Raw genomic sequence first — 16,634 nt, 5'->3', positions numbered from 1 at the left:
CACTGCCTCTGGAGGGAAACTAGGGCTGGGAACCATTTGGAATTATGGAAGCTGATTTCACATCCCTTATCACTAACTCTTGAACAAAATTTGTCTGGGGCAAAATTGTAATTGCTTAATCGGGAACAAAAGGCAAAGGGAAAGGGAGGGGGAGCGGTGTTTGAATGGCAAAGTCGTGCACGCTGTAACACTTGGACGAGGCAGATCAGGACTAAAAATGGAGCTGTGCAAGGAAAGGCCAACTCCGCACGTGCCTCTCTGAAGCTCCTGTGCTCCCGTCAGGGCGGAAGAGCATTCCTTCTGCAGAGGGTTCCAGCCCCGCGGCCTCCGAGCCACGGAGGGGCACCGGTACCTTCTGGGCGGAAGCCGTGCCGCTCACGACACCGCCCCCTCCCACCCTGGCCCAGAGTGGAAGTGACGAAAGCCGCCGCGGAGTCACTTCCTTCTGGGTGGATGAGGAGGAGCCCGAGCTGCCGCGGAGGAGCCCGAGTGGAGACGGACAGCGCCGGAGAGGTGAGGCTGGTGGCGTCGGCGGTCGCGGCCCGCGCGGGCAGGACGGAAGGGACGCGGATGAGGGCGGCCGTGGAAGCCGCTGCGGACCGGCGGGAGCGGCGAACCCCGCCGCAGGCCGGGAGGGTGACGGAGCGCCCTCGGGGAGTCGCGAACACCTGCAGACGCGCCTGCGGGCTCCGAGGGGCTGGATGGGCATATCGGGGGCCGGAGGATCGAGGAGAGGGTGCCCGGCTCGGGCGTCGGCCAGCGCGAGCCCACGGACACCAGGCTGAAGGGTGTTCTGGAGCAGGGAAGGGGCCCTGCGATCCGACAGCGCAGGGTAGGAGTTAGTCCCGGACAGTGTCCCGGAGCCTAGGAGAAATCGGTGTCTCTTGAACCCCATCATCACGGAAATGGGAGAGGAAGCTCTGCCCAGCCTTGGTGCCTTGTTACTTGTGTATATCCTGTGTGTGCCACTGTCTGTCTGTTGACTCTTTCCTTGAGCCATTTGTCAGCTCCTGGATCCCGAGGGTTGTCATGGACTGAAACTTACTGTTCTCCTTAATGTATTTGTCGTCAACGAAAATGCAGAACACCTAGAGGAATTCTAGGTTAGATGAAATTTCCAAGATTAGGAATTTGTTCCACCCCACCCTGGGGCCTCTGAAGCACCTGCAGTTGCTCCAGACCTGCTCTGGTTGGTGCCGGGGGCTGTCCACCCTGCAGGGTAATGAGAGTAAGTCAGGTCTCTCCTCCTCCGTCATTCCTGGTCAGTTTCACCCTCTCCTCCTCTTCGCTGAAGGACTGACACAAAGCTGTCTGCTGCTGGGAACGGGAAATTTATTGAGGAACTATACATCTGCATGGAATGAATTCAGATCCTAGCAAGATGCCTTCCTCCACCGGCCAGGCAATCTGAAGTACCTACTTATCCTTTTTATTTCACTGTTAAGTAGGTGGCATAACTTTTTTTTTTCACAAAATTTTAGGAAAGTGACATGTTTCTTGTATGGAGTGGCTGTACACAGGACATGTTTACTTTCTGTATCTCAGAATATTGTTGGAGGGTGAACCCAGTTTCTGACTGGAAGATGTCCTTCTCACACAATTCAAGAAATACGTAGGATCGGATGTTCCTTTTTGAATAGGGGATTTGGATTTTTTTTTCTCCCACTCCTTAAGTTGGTGTGTCTGGGTGAATTCAGGCTTGTGTATCTTGGCATCTGGGCTTGTCTACCAACAGAAAACAAACTGTGTGGCTTGCTTTTGCTGCCGTTTTGGACTTCTTTCACTGTTCCCTTCCCTCTCGTATGTCGGAGGGTCGGTTGGTCACAAGGAAGAAAGCAGATATTAAGGACAGTGTTTACACTTTGCGGCTAAGGTCAGGTGAGAGATAATTATGGCTTTTGAGGCAGATGACCCGAGGACCATCATTTGAGGACATGAGGATTACTAGTTTAGAGTTTAGAGGTGACATGTTTGAAAGGCAAAAGAAGGCTTTGAAACCAAGTAAAGGCAACAAGAAGGATGTTTGGGGGAGGGAGAACTGTGACCCTCCCCCCCCCAAAAAAAGCCTTAATTAGATAATTCATAACATCTCAAAATACTAGTGTGACTTGTCTCTCTCAGCAGGAGGGCGAAAATGAAAGCAGGCTGTAGCATCGTGGAAAAGCCAGAAGGAGGTGGAGGTGAGCAGAAGTTCGTCGTCGTCACTGATAGATCTGGAATGTCCCTTGATGCTTCCTGTTCTCCCTACTTGGGCTTAGATGACAAACTCTAGACCAGGACCGAAGATCTCACAGCCGTGTAGATCTTGGTAGAGTGGCTGTAGGCCTGTTTCCTATGAATAAACATATAGCTTTCGCACCCTACACACGTTTACTGCACGTTTTCGTGTCTGGGGATAAGGTGCCTTCTGCCATATGTCCCTAAAACATTAGTTTATCTTTCTTCTTTGTTCCATTTTGACCTATCGTGTCAAATAGGTAATCTATATGGAAAGGTCATGGATTAGGGTATGTAGGCACTGCTGTCCAACTTGTGTTAGATATCAGTGATTGCCACAAGAATGGGTAATTTCTCCATCCTTTCCTCTCCTCTTCGTGCTGAGCCTAGCTGACTGGAAGGGTGTGTTTGCCAAGTACTCTAGAGATTGTGAGCCGTGGAATGTGGAGGTGGGGGTACTGGCATGTTTGTACCTAACTCCTAGCTACTTTGATCTTGCCCTCTTCCCACATAAGGGTATCAGTTTCCGGATTGGGCCTACAAAGCCGAGTCGTCGCCGGGCTCCCGGCAGATCCAGCTGTGGCACTTCATCCTGGAACTGCTGCAGAAGGAAGAGTTCCGCCATGTCATCGCCTGGCAGCAAGGAGAGTACGGGGAGTTTGTCATCAAGGATCCAGATGAAGTGGCTCGCCTCTGGGGCCGCAGGAAGTGCAAACCACAGATGAACTATGACAAGCTGAGCCGGGCCCTCAGGTGAGAGAAATGAGCCCCCAGATGTGTGGCATTAACAAAGTTGGAAGGAGAGTATGCAGTTCTGTGACTGTTATCAGAAAGGGTATCAGGTGATGAAGGACTGCACTCGGCGAGTGGTGTGTGACTTGAAAGTGTGAGAAAAGAGGTGTCGGGTCTGAGTAGCCCAGAAGGTGAAGGGGGTGGGAAGGAGTTCCAATGTGGCTGGCACTGGCTCCTGACAGCTGGTTCTGCTTTGTAGTGGGTAAGAATACATGGCGAAACATGGACTCGGACTCACTGATAATCCACAGGATTAGTGTAGACTTCCCTGTTGGGAAATTCCTACCATTTCTTTGCTGTAGGCTCTTCTATAGAGGAATCAAGAAGGGAAAAACCGAGTATGGCAGGGAGGCTTGCCTGAGGAGTGGCTCTGAGCCCAGCTGCTCACGTACCCGGGCCGCAGCCTGCATGTCTTCTCTGTCAGCTTTTAAACTTTATAACTCTTCCATCCTCAAGGGGCCAGCAGGTAGTTGATGATATCTGCTACATAATAGACGCCAGGCCAGAGATTCCATTCTCGGTAGTGAGAGTGTAAAATCTAGGCAGTGAAATGTTCTCTGGAGCCTCCCACATCCTACATGTGCCACATTAAAGGTGCAGCAGGCCAGGGTGGTGGTGGTGATTCCCAGCTCATCCCATATCCCACTTGCTGCCGTAAAACAAGTTTATGGCACTTTGCTTCTTCCTTGCGCTTGGGCTCCTGACTGACCTCATGAGGTTTCCCTGAAGACTTGTCTGACCCAACCAGGGCAAGACAGAAAGCAACTGCACAGTTAGTTTTATTCACAGTGGGGCAGGAAGGAAGTGGACTGTAGATCGAAACTATAGAGAAATGAGACAGTGAGTGGTTAGAACCAAGGAAGGCGTTTGGGATCTTAAAGCAGAGTCGTCAAGCTCTGGCCAAAGCCTACAGCCAGGCTGACCCTGGAGTTAGCGCTTAGGTCTGCAAGGCCTAACTCCAGGGCCAGGCGACAAAGGGAGGTTTTTGTAAGCAATGCTTAAGAGCCAGGATTGATCTTGGTAATTACTTGAGTGTAGCAAATGCTGAACCGTGTGTCCTTCCTTTGTAGATACTATTACAACAAGAGGATCCTTCATAAAACAAAAGGGAAAAGGTTTACTTACAAGTTTAACTTCAACAAGCTCGTGATGCCCAACTACCCATTCATCAACATTCGATCGAGTGGTAAGATGCAGGCAAGCACCTGTGATGGAGAGTGGGTTTGAATTCTAAAAGAATTTTTAAAAACCCAAATCTGAGACATTCCCCGTGTAAGGAGATTTTTAGAAGCAGTGAAGTAATGTGACCCCCTAGACTACCTCAAGCCCTCCTTATTCATCTATGGGGGTAGTGGGCCGCGCGGGGCTCTGATGGGCTGTGCAGGGCTCCAATGGGCTGTGCGTGTACTGTGCTTCCCCTTTATAAGAACTATTTTCAGTCTCCTGGAGAGCAACTAAACTCAATTTGGGGAATGAGTCCATAGGTTTATGTTGCGTTTTAAGTTCAAGACTCTGTTTTAACACCTTGCCCAGTGGCTGTTTCATAGCTGTGAACCTGTTTCTACAAACGTTTCCGATTTTCTATGAAACTACATGCTCTCCCTTATCACGTGAATGCCATCAAAACCACAGCATCCTTGATCGGAGAAGGGGAAGTTAACATGTTCGCAGTGAAAGGCTGAGGCTGTGATGTGCAGCAGCGCTCAGCTCTGTGCCTCAGTGCAGGGCTCAGGGCTGCAAGCAGGCTTTCCCAGTCCAGGTTACAGCATTGCATCACAGCTCCCAGCCTCTCGGTCTGCCCCTCGATAAAGACACGTCCACTTAGAAAAATGTCAGATGTAGTTGATGGTAAGATTAGAGTTTTCTTTTTGCTTCGGGGTTTTTTTTGTTTGGTTGGGGGGCAGCATTAAAAGATGATAAATTATCCACCTGCTCAGGAGTCACTTTTTTTAACCTTGGAGACAAGTCTCACTGTGTAATCAGATGGTCTTGAACTTTACTCTGTGGTCAACCTGGCCTAGAGCAGTCTTCCGCCTCATCATCAACGTGCTAGGATCGCAGGTGTCAAAGGACCCTCTTGACCAGTCTTATCTTTGTTCTCTGTGTCATTCTGTGCAAAGAAAACGTGATGATTTTGAATAAAAGTCCTCAGAGGTTGGCAGAAACTTAAAAACTCGCAGAGGGTGTGGCTAGGAGAAGCTAATACTCAGATGTCTGTAGATGTGTAATTACTACACATAACAGGTTAGGGCAGCTTTAGCTTGCCTGCTCTCCGTGCAGTTCCATCTCTCCAGTAACCGCTCCCTCCTGTCCCTGGGGCATGCATTTGGGGGTGGGGGTTGGAATGCACCTCTAATTACAACCTGTTTTCTTTCCCTGTGCCTAAGGGAGCTGCATTAGGAAATCAGGGCTGTTCTAGCCCCTGGAATCTTGTTTCCTGTTTCTCACTCTGGCTTCTCCCCTGTGAGCCTCTAGACAGTAGGTCTGCAGGTAGACAGCCATCAGTCTTGAAGTAGCATGTTGGTCCTCACATGCTTGCGCTCCGGCTCCTGATACATTGGTCTTGTTCTTTGATCCCTTTTCATCACTTGAAAGCCCAGAAGTCCAACCACTTAGGCAACTTGACTAAAACGTTCATCCAACCTAGAAGTAATCTGATTTTCCAAAGCAAGGAATCATGGACTCTGACTGTAGAAGTTCTTCTGGTCTGCAAACCTAACAGTACTTAGTGGTCTGGCACACCACACCTGTTATACCAAAAGCTGTTAAACCACCGGTGATCTTAAATAGGTTCAAGATGGTAATCAAAAAGTCCCGGGGTGCCATAGCACTAACAGCACTGCCTGGCATGTATAAGGCTGAGGCTTCAACAGTCAGTACAAAAAAAGAGAAAATAACAAAGTGATCCCAGGAAAAGCACAACAGTGAGCCGTCCCTTTAGGCTGTTGGTTTCTGGGTATAGATCAGACCAAAGAAGCAGGATCATTTGTTTACAGAGAACTTTTGCCCATATAGACCAAGTGTTCAAGATTCCCATAATGCTGGCGAAAGAAAATGACATTATTAAATATCTACTTAGTAGAGGTACTTTGATTTGGTTTAGTGAATTCCTCTATGCCTATGATAGGGAAATATATCATGATACTATGCAGAGGACAAAATTAAGGATGGAAAGAGCAGAGCCAAAGGCAGAAATAGGTTCAGTCCTTCATCCCACTATTAAAATCACGCTTTGGGTAATGTATCCTGCATCTTCCTCTTGATTAGGACTCACCCATGCGTTAGCGGATGTGTTAATCCCCAAAGAAAACAAAAGAGTATGGGCAAGCTCTCTTCCTCCAGGAACCTGGGAGTTTAGCTGAGAGATAAAAGCCTGGGTTTGTGTGTTGGGAAGTAGAGAGTGTGTTAGAAAGTAAGTCCGTGCCTTAGACCCTGACGGCCTAACAGAGATGCTCCCTGTTGGTGGGCCGGTGTACAGAACTATTCTTGTCTTTCTGTTTTTAAGTAGAAATAAATGGCCAAATACAAAGCCAAATACTACAGAGCTTTTATCAGTGTGAATATTGCTTTTCCCTCCACATTTGTTCTATTCATTGTTATAGTTTATAAGGTGGAACTGAATATGGTAGAGAAAGTTTGTAATTTTGACAATGGAGAAGTAGGAGGTCCAAGGAACTGGAGTTCAAGGTCACTCTTGGCTGTTTGGCAGTTGACATAGCCTGGACTACTATGAGACCATGTCTCCAAAGCCCCCAAAAGACACGTTAGGGTAGAGTATTCAGTATTGAGGTCAACATTGGCTATATGGTGAGTTTCTGTCTCAAGAAGGTACACCTGTGTGCAGTATCTTATTTTATGTATGTGTGTGTGTATATGTATATGTATATATGTATATCATATATAATATGGTTCACATGTAAAAAAGTATTTAAATTTTTAAATTACTGAATTTTTTTTGAACCATTAAAAATTAAGCCTGGCCGGGCGGTGGTGGCCTACGCCTTTAATCCCAGCACTTGGGAGGCAGAGGCAGGTGGATCTCTGAGTTCGAGGCCAGCCTGGTCTACAGAGTGAGTTCTAGGACAGCCAGGGCTAAAAGAGAAACCTTGTCTCGAAAAAAAACAAAAAAAACAAAAAAAAAAAAAAATTAAGCCTGGCATAATGGCTTATGCTGGTAATCCAAACATTTTATCCTTTATACTTTTTTATACTTACATATGTATATTTGCCTAAGAAACATTGGAAAGTTAGAGAAGATACTGGTTTAAAGTGGCTAACACTCAGTAGGTGGGGACAGGGCAGGCTAAACTTGTCTCTCAAATTTGCCTCTTTGCCAACACCCAGATTTTTAATACTGACCTTGGAAAACTTGAAACCTACTGAAGAATTGAATGGCGAGCAGAACACTGGCCTACCCTCCGCCTGATGACTGGTGGCTACCATCGTTGCCACGTGTGCTCTAGCTCTGTCTGCAGATACTTTCTGTATCAGGAGATTAATGTGTAGGGGCCATGGCTTCTCTCCCAGAAACAAGGATGTTCTTTCCCATAACTGCAGTAACATTGCCACATCCAGGACATTGAATGTGGCATATATATAACATGCATGGCCCATATTTAAACAGTATTTACATTTCTTAGATTTAGAACTCTGAATTCTGATTTTTTTTTTGAACCATTAAAATTAAGCTAGGCACAGTGGCTCTTACTGATAATGAAAGCACTTGGAAGCCGGCAGGTGGATCTCTGTTAGTAGCAAGTTCTAGGCCAGCCAGGACTGTATAGAACAAAAAGAACAAACAAGTTTAATTTTAACAACATATTTCGTGCTGTGCACAGGTGTCTTCCAAAAGCCTCACAGATATTACCTATTTCTCAAATATTAGGATTGGTATTATTTCCTACTTAAGAAAACGGGGCCAGAAAGGTAATTTTTTTTTCAGAGACACATGGGAAGCCTGGGGTTTGATCCTACGCAGAGAACTTATTATTTGCATTGTTTACAGAGGGAGTACCAAGAGCTCCAGCACGTTATTTACACTAGTTACATGGTAGCAGATACAAGAACTAAGGTTCAGATTTCTGACCCTGGTCCATGTGGCCGCCGGAAGGCACTCTTCTTTCAGGTACTCGCTGACACGTTTCAGCAGGAGGGTTTTTGCTTGCTTGCTTGTTTTCAGACAGAACTGTAGATTTGACACCTCGGTATATAACATGCAAAGGCGAGGGACTTCGCATGAATCAGCAGCCACCCTTCACATCAGCCACACAGCACCCCTGTCCTACCTTCCCCTGTCCTGTGGAAGTGCATTTGGAAATCACTTATTCCTCCATACAGGGGTGTGGTGTGTCATAGTAAGTGTATAAAAACCAGAGGAGACTCCATTAAAAGTAAAAACAGAGCTGACTTGGCTTAAGCCAGCATCTCTGACTTTTTAGGAAACAGGACTTCCTTCTCCTCTCCACATTCTCCTTGTATCTTATATAATCTGCATTTCAGATTATAAACACATTGTTTTCACTTTTGCCTGTATGTTTCACCTGTCTGCGTGTATGTACTTGCACGGCGTGTGTACAGTGCCCATGGAATCCAGAAGATCCAGATTTTGGAGTGCCTGAAACTGGAGTTACAGATGGTTGTCAGCTACCGTGTGTGGGTCCTCTCAAGAGCAGCAGGTGCTCTTAGCCACTGAGCCACTTTTACAACCTTTAGATAAGACTTAATAAGTCAAGAGTCAGAATAATAAAAATAATGGACCCTTGTTTGTTGTAGTAAACTAAGGAAGAGATCCATTGGCTTGGACCCAGCTTGGCTCTTTTCAAATGGTATGCAAGGTCATGTGTCTAGCTCTCCTAATTATTAATCTCAATAATTAAGGAGCCTTTAAACAAGGCCTACAGGAGAGCTGTCCCTGGCAGGTTTCACTCAACCATGAACACCAGGACAGCCACAGTCTCCCACACAGTGGCCCGCTCAGGAGTTAGGCCCAAGAACAACTGCTGTCAGTGTCTGACAGTGTGTGTCAGAACAGCAGTCCTGGCGCCATGCCTTAGGCACTGTCTTTTCTCCTGCACCACCAAACTTTAACTGTCTCTCCCTCCCCCCCCCCTTTTCCTTTTATCTTTCCTCCATGTATGAAGAACTCTTTGGACATCATCATGTTAGCAGCCCCTGGTTCCTCCCAGGAGCTTCTAGGGCACCTGAAGGTTCAGGTAGCCGCTTTCTTACACCTTCATTTAGGGCTTTTAGGGGAAGTTGAGAATTTATGAGCTTTTCGAGTTGATGTGAGACGGTGGCAGTCTCTTCTTAGAGTTTGAACTGTGGCGGTTGAACTTGGGTTTTTTTGATCCATCTCAACCTCAAATCACAGTAATTTCCCTGCCTAAGCCTCCCGAGTACTGGGATTCTAAGCCATCACACCTGCCAGCAGTCAGACTTGGGAGAGGAAGCAGTGGGTCGTGAGTTTTCTCCCACCCTTCTCGGTGTTGGAGAACAACAGAAGGAAGTATCATTATATAGGACTTGTCGGACATAGCTACAGAAAGACTGGGATCTCTGAGATAATGATTGTCTATCACAACTCCATTTCACTGAAGTAGGACCTTGTCTCTGCCCATTTATGTGAGGTAGAGTCTGGGTTTTCCGTGCAGCCACATGCATGTGTTTTGTTTGACTGTGTGGCTGCTGGGTTTACTTGCTTTATAAGCACAGCCAAAGTTACGATGGTGAGAAAAACCTACTCGTGAAGTTGAAAACAGAGATAGATGATATAGACACATGATAGAGTTGCCAGGCAGAGGCTCTCAGACCCATTGGGAGATCATTTTAAATAACAGGTAGTCTGTTGTATGAAACGTAAATATTGCTCACAGATGGATGACATGGCCTGTGGGGAGGAGGGCCACGTGGACAGAGGTAAGAGGCCAGGCTGAATGGAAAAGCTGAGCTACTGCCCTTGAAGGTTCAGTCCTCCTACCTCAGCCCCTGAGTGCTGGGATTGCAAATCTGGCCCACCACACCCAGCCTGAGTAATAGTTTTGAAAAAGACTTAGACTAGGTAGACGACTAGGTAGACTAGGTAGCAGGTTTGTTTGCTTGCTGTTGTCTCTTCACATGTGTACTTAGCTAGTGTAAGTAAAGGCGATGATGGCGAGTGACCTGGTGGCCAGTGCTGACTTCGGTTCTTTTCTTCCGTCACAGGTGTGGTTCCTCAGAGTGCACCACCAGTGCCAACAGCCTCCTCCCGGTTCCATTTCCCACCTCTAGACAGCCATTCTCCTACTGGCGATGTGCAAGCCGGACGCTTCTCTGCCAGCTCGCTGAGTGCTTCTGGCCCTGAGTCAGGGGTTACCACTGACAGGAAGGTGGAGCCTTCGGACCTGGAAGATGGCTCGGCCTCTGACTGGCACCGGGGCATGGACTTCATGCCCTCCCGAAATGCTCTGGGCGGAGGAGCAGTCGGCCACCAGAAACGCAAGCCTGACATACTGCTTCCTCTCTTCACCCGGCCAGCCATGTACCCTGACCCGCACAGTCCCTTCGCTATCTCTCCGGTCCCTGGCCGCGGAGGGGTCCTTAATGTCCCCATCTCACCAGCCCTGTCCCTGACTCCCACCATGTTCTCCTACAGTCCTTCACCAGGCCTGAGCCCCTTCACCAGCAGCAGTTGCTTCTCCTTCAACCCAGAGGAAATGAAACACTACCTTCATTCTCAAGCCTGTTCCGTGTTCAACTACCATCTGAGTCCCCGGACTTTCCCCCGTTACCCAGGGCTCATGGTCCCACCGCTGCAGTGCCAAATGCATCCCGAGGAGCCTTCCCAGTTCTCCATCAAGCTGCAGCCCCCGCCGGCTGGACGGAAGAACCGCGAGAGGGTAGAGAGCCGGGAGGAGGCCGCACGGGGCTCTGTGCCCGCCAGCGCTCCTGTTCCATCTCGGATTAAGGTAGAGCCGGCCACCGAGAAGGATCCTGACAGCCTCCGGCAGTCAACCCAGGCAAAGGAGGAGCAGACCCAAGAAGTGGACAGCGTGCGGAGCAGGACCATAGAAGAGGGGAAAGGCACCGGGTTTGCCCACCCCTCACCCACCTGGCCCTCTGTGTCCATTAGCACCCCCAGTGACGAACCCCTAGAGGGGACAGAAGACAGTGAGGACAGGTCTGCCAGGGAGCCCAGTGTACCCGAGAAGAAAGAAGACGCCCTGATGCCCCCTAAGCTTCGGCTGAAGAGGCGGTGGAATGACGACCCTGAAGCCAGGGAGCTCAACAAAACGGGCAAGTTCCTCTGGAATGGGGCAGGACCCCAGGGCCTGGCTACAGCGGCCACTGCTGCCGCTGATGCTTAAAACCACAGTGGAAGGGAAGCTGTTCATATTACAATCAAAATACATATTTATGTAGCAAGATTCTGGGGCGGGAGGTGGGGTTAAGCTGGTTTGATAATTCTGGGGCGTGGACTTGTACTTTTCTGTTGGGGATGGGACGAGTATCTTGTGTTGTATAAATAAGTGGGGTATGAACACTTTTTTTTTCTTGGCGCGTAGGACATAGGGAGGCTATGAACTTTGGGGAAGGAGCCTGTTTCCTGTCCCCTCCTGCTGCCTGACAAGCTCCATAGGCCCACATACTGTAGTCCCATCACAGGTCAGGCCCTATAGTCTTTCCTGTTGTGTTTATACATACAGAAAGCCCATAGTGGGGTAGTTTGCTTTCAGAGGGAGAGAGAAAAGGAAAAGGCTGGAAGGTTAGGCGGGAGAAACATACTAAGCATGTACCTGAGTATGTATTTCAGGAGAGGAAAAAGTTCATTGCAGTCTTACTGAAGTGGGGGGCATTTAGATGGGGTTCTCTACTCCCTTCTCCCCCTTCTCCCTCACTGGAGTGTGTGTGTGTGCGCACACACAGAGACACACACATGCTCTCTCCCATGCATGCACTCTCTCTTTCTCTCCCTGGGGGGAGGGTGACACACGCACATTTGGCTCCCCTCCCCCCTTTTTAGAAAATGTTTTCAAAACACATGAGTGTACTGCCAGTTATACTGGGCACGGAGGGCACCGGAGACCCCCCACCCCCGGCCCCTCAGCTTCAGAGTTGAGGTGAGAAGGCAGCCTGGCTGCGAGGTCCTCGAACTCTCACCTTCTTCACCTTCAAAAAGCCATGAGGAGTTGTAAACTCTTGATCAGGGAAGAAAGAAGAGGGCAGGAGGAAGTAACCCAATGCCTTTAAACACAGAACAAATGACAGAAATAGTCTTCATTTTCTTTTTCTTTTTCCATTGTTGGTTTGGTTTCCCAAACCAAGCGTGACTGAGCACGTTTTATGAGGAGCAGGATAGCACCGTTGAAGATGTTTTTCTGTTGTGTCTGGTTGTCTTACTGTTTTCTTAAGTCGAGCCTTAACTACGAACATGCTTTAAGATGATACGGGTCTGTCAACATAAACCTGTGAAGGGCATGGACGCTGTTCAGATAACCCAGGAATGTTGAGGCACAGTCAAATTCCTAGCTGATAGTTATTCCTCTGATGTTGCCGGTCCGGGTGGCAAAAGGGCAGGATTGTGGGAATGAAAGGCAGATGATAACCTGCAAACACAAAGTACTGCTTGTTGAAACTGAAGGGAGAGGTAGGAAGATGGTGACCAGATGCCAAAAGGTCTGGTGTAAAGGAAAGAGCCGGTGTTGCCTGCGGTGGTGTTGCCTGCCTTGTGGTCCCCTGTTGCCCAGATTGTTCTGATGGGTTGACTATTCCCAAAATACGCTTCACCAACAGGGGTCCATTGTCCTTGGGAAATCCCCTTACAGCAACTTGAAAGGAATGGGAAGATACTGATCTTAGGTGAAACAAAACACTAGCACTAGGGTAGAGAGAAAGCGGCACCAGCCAACTGCCTCTGTGCACGTGTGTGCTCTGAGTATCTCAGAGCAGCAAGAAGAAATGGTTTCGTATCTGCTGAGGCAAGGGATGGCACTCGGGCATCAGAGCGATGACTCACTCCGCCACCTGAGCCTGGCCAAGAACTCCATACCAAGTGACATTTGAGTGTTGTCTTTTGATGGAGTGTTTGGGTTTGATTTAGTTTGGTTTTATTTTCTTTAACTGAAGTGCATGCACAAAAGGAGCTCAGGAGACATTAGAACTGGTGAAAGGTGTTAGCTGACGTGGATGACTTGAGACTGTCATTGCTGTTTCTTGATGAGTGTCCTATAACTTGGTCCAGATTCCACGCATGTGTAAAAGGCCAGGAAGGGGACCGAGTGGTCTCTGGTGACCCAGGCTCTGGTCGGGCCATGAAGGACTTCAACCCTCCTGCTGCCTTTGGTGGTTGTGTTTTGATCAGCTTCCTTCTCTGCACCTTGACGGACCTCTGAATCAGAAAGCAGGCCCAGCAGGTAGAGGAAGGCTCTCTGGTTGGTGTTGCCCATCAAACCAGGGAGGCCAGCTGGCCACCGGTTGTCTGCTAGTGGGGACGGCCAGCGAGCATCAGTATGAACTCAGGAATAGAAACGTGGGGCCTTTAAAATGAGGGCAGGAAATCCATGATGCATACCTGTAACCCCTAGAACCCAAGTGCCGGAATTCATTCTAGATGCTGCTTCCATTTGAATAAAGCCACTGCTTTTACACTTGAAAGTGAACTCCATGAAAAATGCTTTTGGACTTTTATGAAACTATTTGCTGTTTGTTTCCTTTGATTGCCATTCCACCAGTAATTTCTTGGTTGATTGGCACTGCACACAGTTGGAGTCTGGATCTGGGGAAGGGTCTGTCTGCAGAGCAGAACTTGGGCTCGCTCAGGAAGTGCACCAGGAAATGTAGCGATCACTGATACTTCCTGGGGCAGAGGAGTGAGAATGCTCTTCTCTCCCCAGCCCCAGCCTGGCAGTTCCTGCCTCCAGCCTGGTGTGAAACAAGGCAGTCGCCTTCTTTCTACGAGCACGCCATTGACCATCAGCCAGGTGAAAGGGGGCTAAAAGCCGGACCTACTTCCTCTCCCTGGGTTTTTTTCTTCCCTCTAAATTTTGTTGTGCCAAATGTGTAAAACTTTGTAGGTGTAAATCTATTGCAATCTCACTAATCAAGAGCTTGTTTATTTTAAACAGTTTGCTTTTTTAGCTGTAAAGAGTAGCAGACTCTCAGGGCGTCAGCTCTGCTGTGCTCGCGGGTCTTCCTAGACGTCAGGCTGCACTTCCTTACCCCCCAGCTTGGGAATGCAGGGAACCCTAGTGACCCATAGGCCAAGAAACTTCCAGAAGCATTAAAAAAAAAAAAAGTTATATTCCACTACCAAGTGGATAGTCATTTAGTTGTTTGTCCCTTGTTTTTTTATTTATTCCATAATTATGTTTGTGCTTTTTCTTGTATGAACAGTAGTGGTGAGGCCTATGTTTTTATGTGGCTTTAGAGAAAACTTCAGTCTTCAAAGAACTCTTCTAATTAGTTCCTTCTTAGAAAAAGTTATGCGTTAATTTGTTTCAAAATATTTAGGCATTCTTTGAATTATAAACTTGTGATGCAGGGATTTATGAATGAGACGTTCACATGTGAAGATGACTTCACTAAGCATCTGTGTAAGCAGAATAAGATGTGTATATGTACATAAACTATAAGGAATCTGAACACCATTGTGCAGTGCCTTTTAGATGTTCTGCTTTCTAAAGTCTTCAAATTTTTTGCATATATATTATATATATGATGTAATGTTATAGAAATATATGTATAATATACATATTTTTTCCAGGGGTATCTGATAGCTCTGTATTTTGTTATGGAAGTCGAAAGAAAAAAAGTATTTTACCTCGAAAATTAAAGTTAAATTTAAAAACAAAGAGTACTTAAATGTTTGCTGAGTATTGAGTTTTTTTGTCCCTTGCACACTGAACCAAAGTCTGCAGGCCTGCAGGGCCCAACAGAGTGAGGGGTGGGTCTCTCGACAGTGTGGAAGTTTCTGTGAGTGAGAGAGTGAGTGAATAAGTGAGTGAGTGAGTGAGTGAGTGAGTGAGTGAGTGAAGGGTAGTGAACCCCAAAACAGGAGTAGGGAGAAAGGCCTGCATACTGACTGTAGTGAGGATTCTTTAAGCCACGTGGTCGCCTGTGTGGAAATGTCAGCCAGACAGATCCGTAGACTGAACTTGGGAGTCCTCGCCAGAGAGTTAGAGCGCAGCTGCTGATGGCTTACAGTTCACTGTAGGGTGCTGGACATGATCTGGGCTTAAGGAGTAAATGGCAGTTGGAACAAACCGTCAAGGCACTCCAAATGATGGACATGACAGTGTGTGAATTATAAAATAGATACACGTCTGTGATTGTTTTCTTAGGATTTTTTTTTTTAAGTGCATGGCAAGCCAGAACTAGGGAAACTTCGTAATCTCCAACAGGGACAAGAATTGGAGAAGGGAATTTTGATTACTGTATGCCATATAGCCTATCAAGGAAAATGATACAGATGGGCAACCTCATCTGCAGCCAGGTGGTGGTGCACGTCTTTAATCCCAGCTGAGGGAGGCAAATCTCTTAGTTCAATGCCAGCCTGGTCTACATAGTGAGTTCCAGAACAGCCAGAGCTACACAAAGAAACCCTGTCTCAAAACAAAACAAAAAACAAAAAACCCAGACAGTGATATTGAGTGGCAACAAAAAGGCAAATGGGGCAGTCTGAGCGGGTCCTCGGGAGAGCTGGGGTCTGCTGGCAGGAGTGAGCCTTACTGTTGTAAGTGAGTTGGCCAATGAGAGGCATTAGGTGGGAGGAGCTGCCCTGCCAATGTGATAATGCCAATGAGACAGCCCTTTAGGCCGGGGCAGGAGGCTGGGAAGCAGTGGGCAGCTGCTCTCTTAAGCTCCCTGCTGCTGAAAGGTGTGCACAGCAATCCGAGCCCCTGGCAGCAGGCTCTGCCAGCTGAAGCTGACCATTCAGCGTTTACTGCTGGAATTCTGAATGAAGAGGTAGGAGGGGTGGTGAGCTGTAGGGAAGAGAGCAAGAGGCAGGCAGCTGAGCACAGGGGAGAGGCCTCCAGCTCCTCCTGGAAGGTCAGCCAGCAAAAAGCCTTAGGTGCAGTTCCTCGTAGTCTTCAGGATAGTTGGGAAGCTGAGCCTGGCCTCTCTCTATAAGCAGCCTATTCCTTGCCACAGACACAGACCCAATGCCTGAGCACCAGAGCCAGAGAAGCACTTAGCACATGCTGGCCTTTCTCTAAGGGCTGCCCATGCTGACTCGGCCCTCACGACAGCTCGTGAGAAGCTGAATTCATCCCTATGCTACATAGGGGAGCCCTAGGCTTCAGAAATGCTCCTGGATGCCAGCCACACTGCACAGGCCCTCCCTGCCTGAGCACTCACTTTCTTGCCCTACTTCCGGCCAAGTGTCTTCTCCAACACTTTCAGTTCTGACCAGTCACAGGCACGTCAGGATTGTGCATCATCTGTCTCCCTTTCTCCAACACCCAGGGCTGGGACCTAAAGATGCTTGATGAGAGATGCCTGATGGACTAATGTTTTTCACTGTTGGCATGGGAGACACCAGTTTAGATGGGACTCAAAAACGGCAAATAACTGGATGAGGCAGAGAAGATGCAATCAATTCCTGTTTGTGCTAAGGCCTCTGTGAAAGAGTGCAGCCTTGTGACCTCCTT

The 16,634-nt window shown here is 48.0% G+C and overlaps 1 protein-coding gene across 2 annotated transcripts; it reads left to right on the top strand.

The window, feature by feature from the left end:
- The first annotated feature begins 437 nt into the window (after positions 1–437).
- Positions 438–14,834, top strand: Etv3 (ETS variant transcription factor 3). 2 transcript variants are annotated; one of them, XM_021158967.2, is made up of 5 exons: positions 438–513; positions 2,122–2,180; positions 2,733–2,970; positions 4,080–4,195; positions 10,210–14,834. In XM_021158967.2, the coding sequence occupies exons 2-5, from the start codon at positions 2,135–2,137 to the stop codon at positions 11,349–11,351; spliced, it is 1,542 nt and encodes a 513-aa protein (XP_021014626.1). In that variant the 5' UTR covers positions 438–513; positions 2,122–2,134; the 3' UTR covers positions 11,352–14,834. The 2 variants fall into 2 exon arrangements, with proteins under 2 accessions (XP_021014626.1, XP_021014625.1); XM_021158966.3 differs by having other exon boundaries at positions 459–513; positions 2,125–2,180.
- The last annotated feature ends 1,800 nt before the right edge of the window (positions 14,835–16,634 follow it).

The sequence above is a fragment of the Mus caroli genome, unplaced genomic scaffold, assembly GCF_978045245.1.
Source record: "Mus caroli unplaced genomic scaffold, Mus_caroli_1 scaffold_3, whole genome shotgun sequence".
NCBI classification, from domain to species: domain Eukaryota; kingdom Metazoa; phylum Chordata; class Mammalia; order Rodentia; family Muridae; genus Mus; species Mus caroli.
The sequence above is the reverse complement of the archived record's forward strand: the minus strand, read 5'-3'. Positions and strand labels throughout refer to the sequence as shown.

What these genes read in the sequence shown, in the direction of transcription:
- Etv3 (XM_021158967.2), top strand. Translation starts at nt 2,135, where the DNA reads ATGAAAGCAGGCTGTAGCATCGTGGAAAAGCCAGAAGGAGGTGGAG. An exon ending in AAAGCCAGAAGGAGGTGGAG is followed by an intron (nt 2,181 to 2,732) that starts GTGAGCAGAAGT and finishes TTCCCACATAAG; the next exon opens with GGTATCAGTTTCCGGATTGG. An exon ending in CATCAACATTCGATCGAGTG is followed by an intron (nt 4,196 to 10,209) that starts GTAAGATGCAGG and finishes CTTCCGTCACAG; the next exon opens with GTGTGGTTCCTCAGAGTGCA.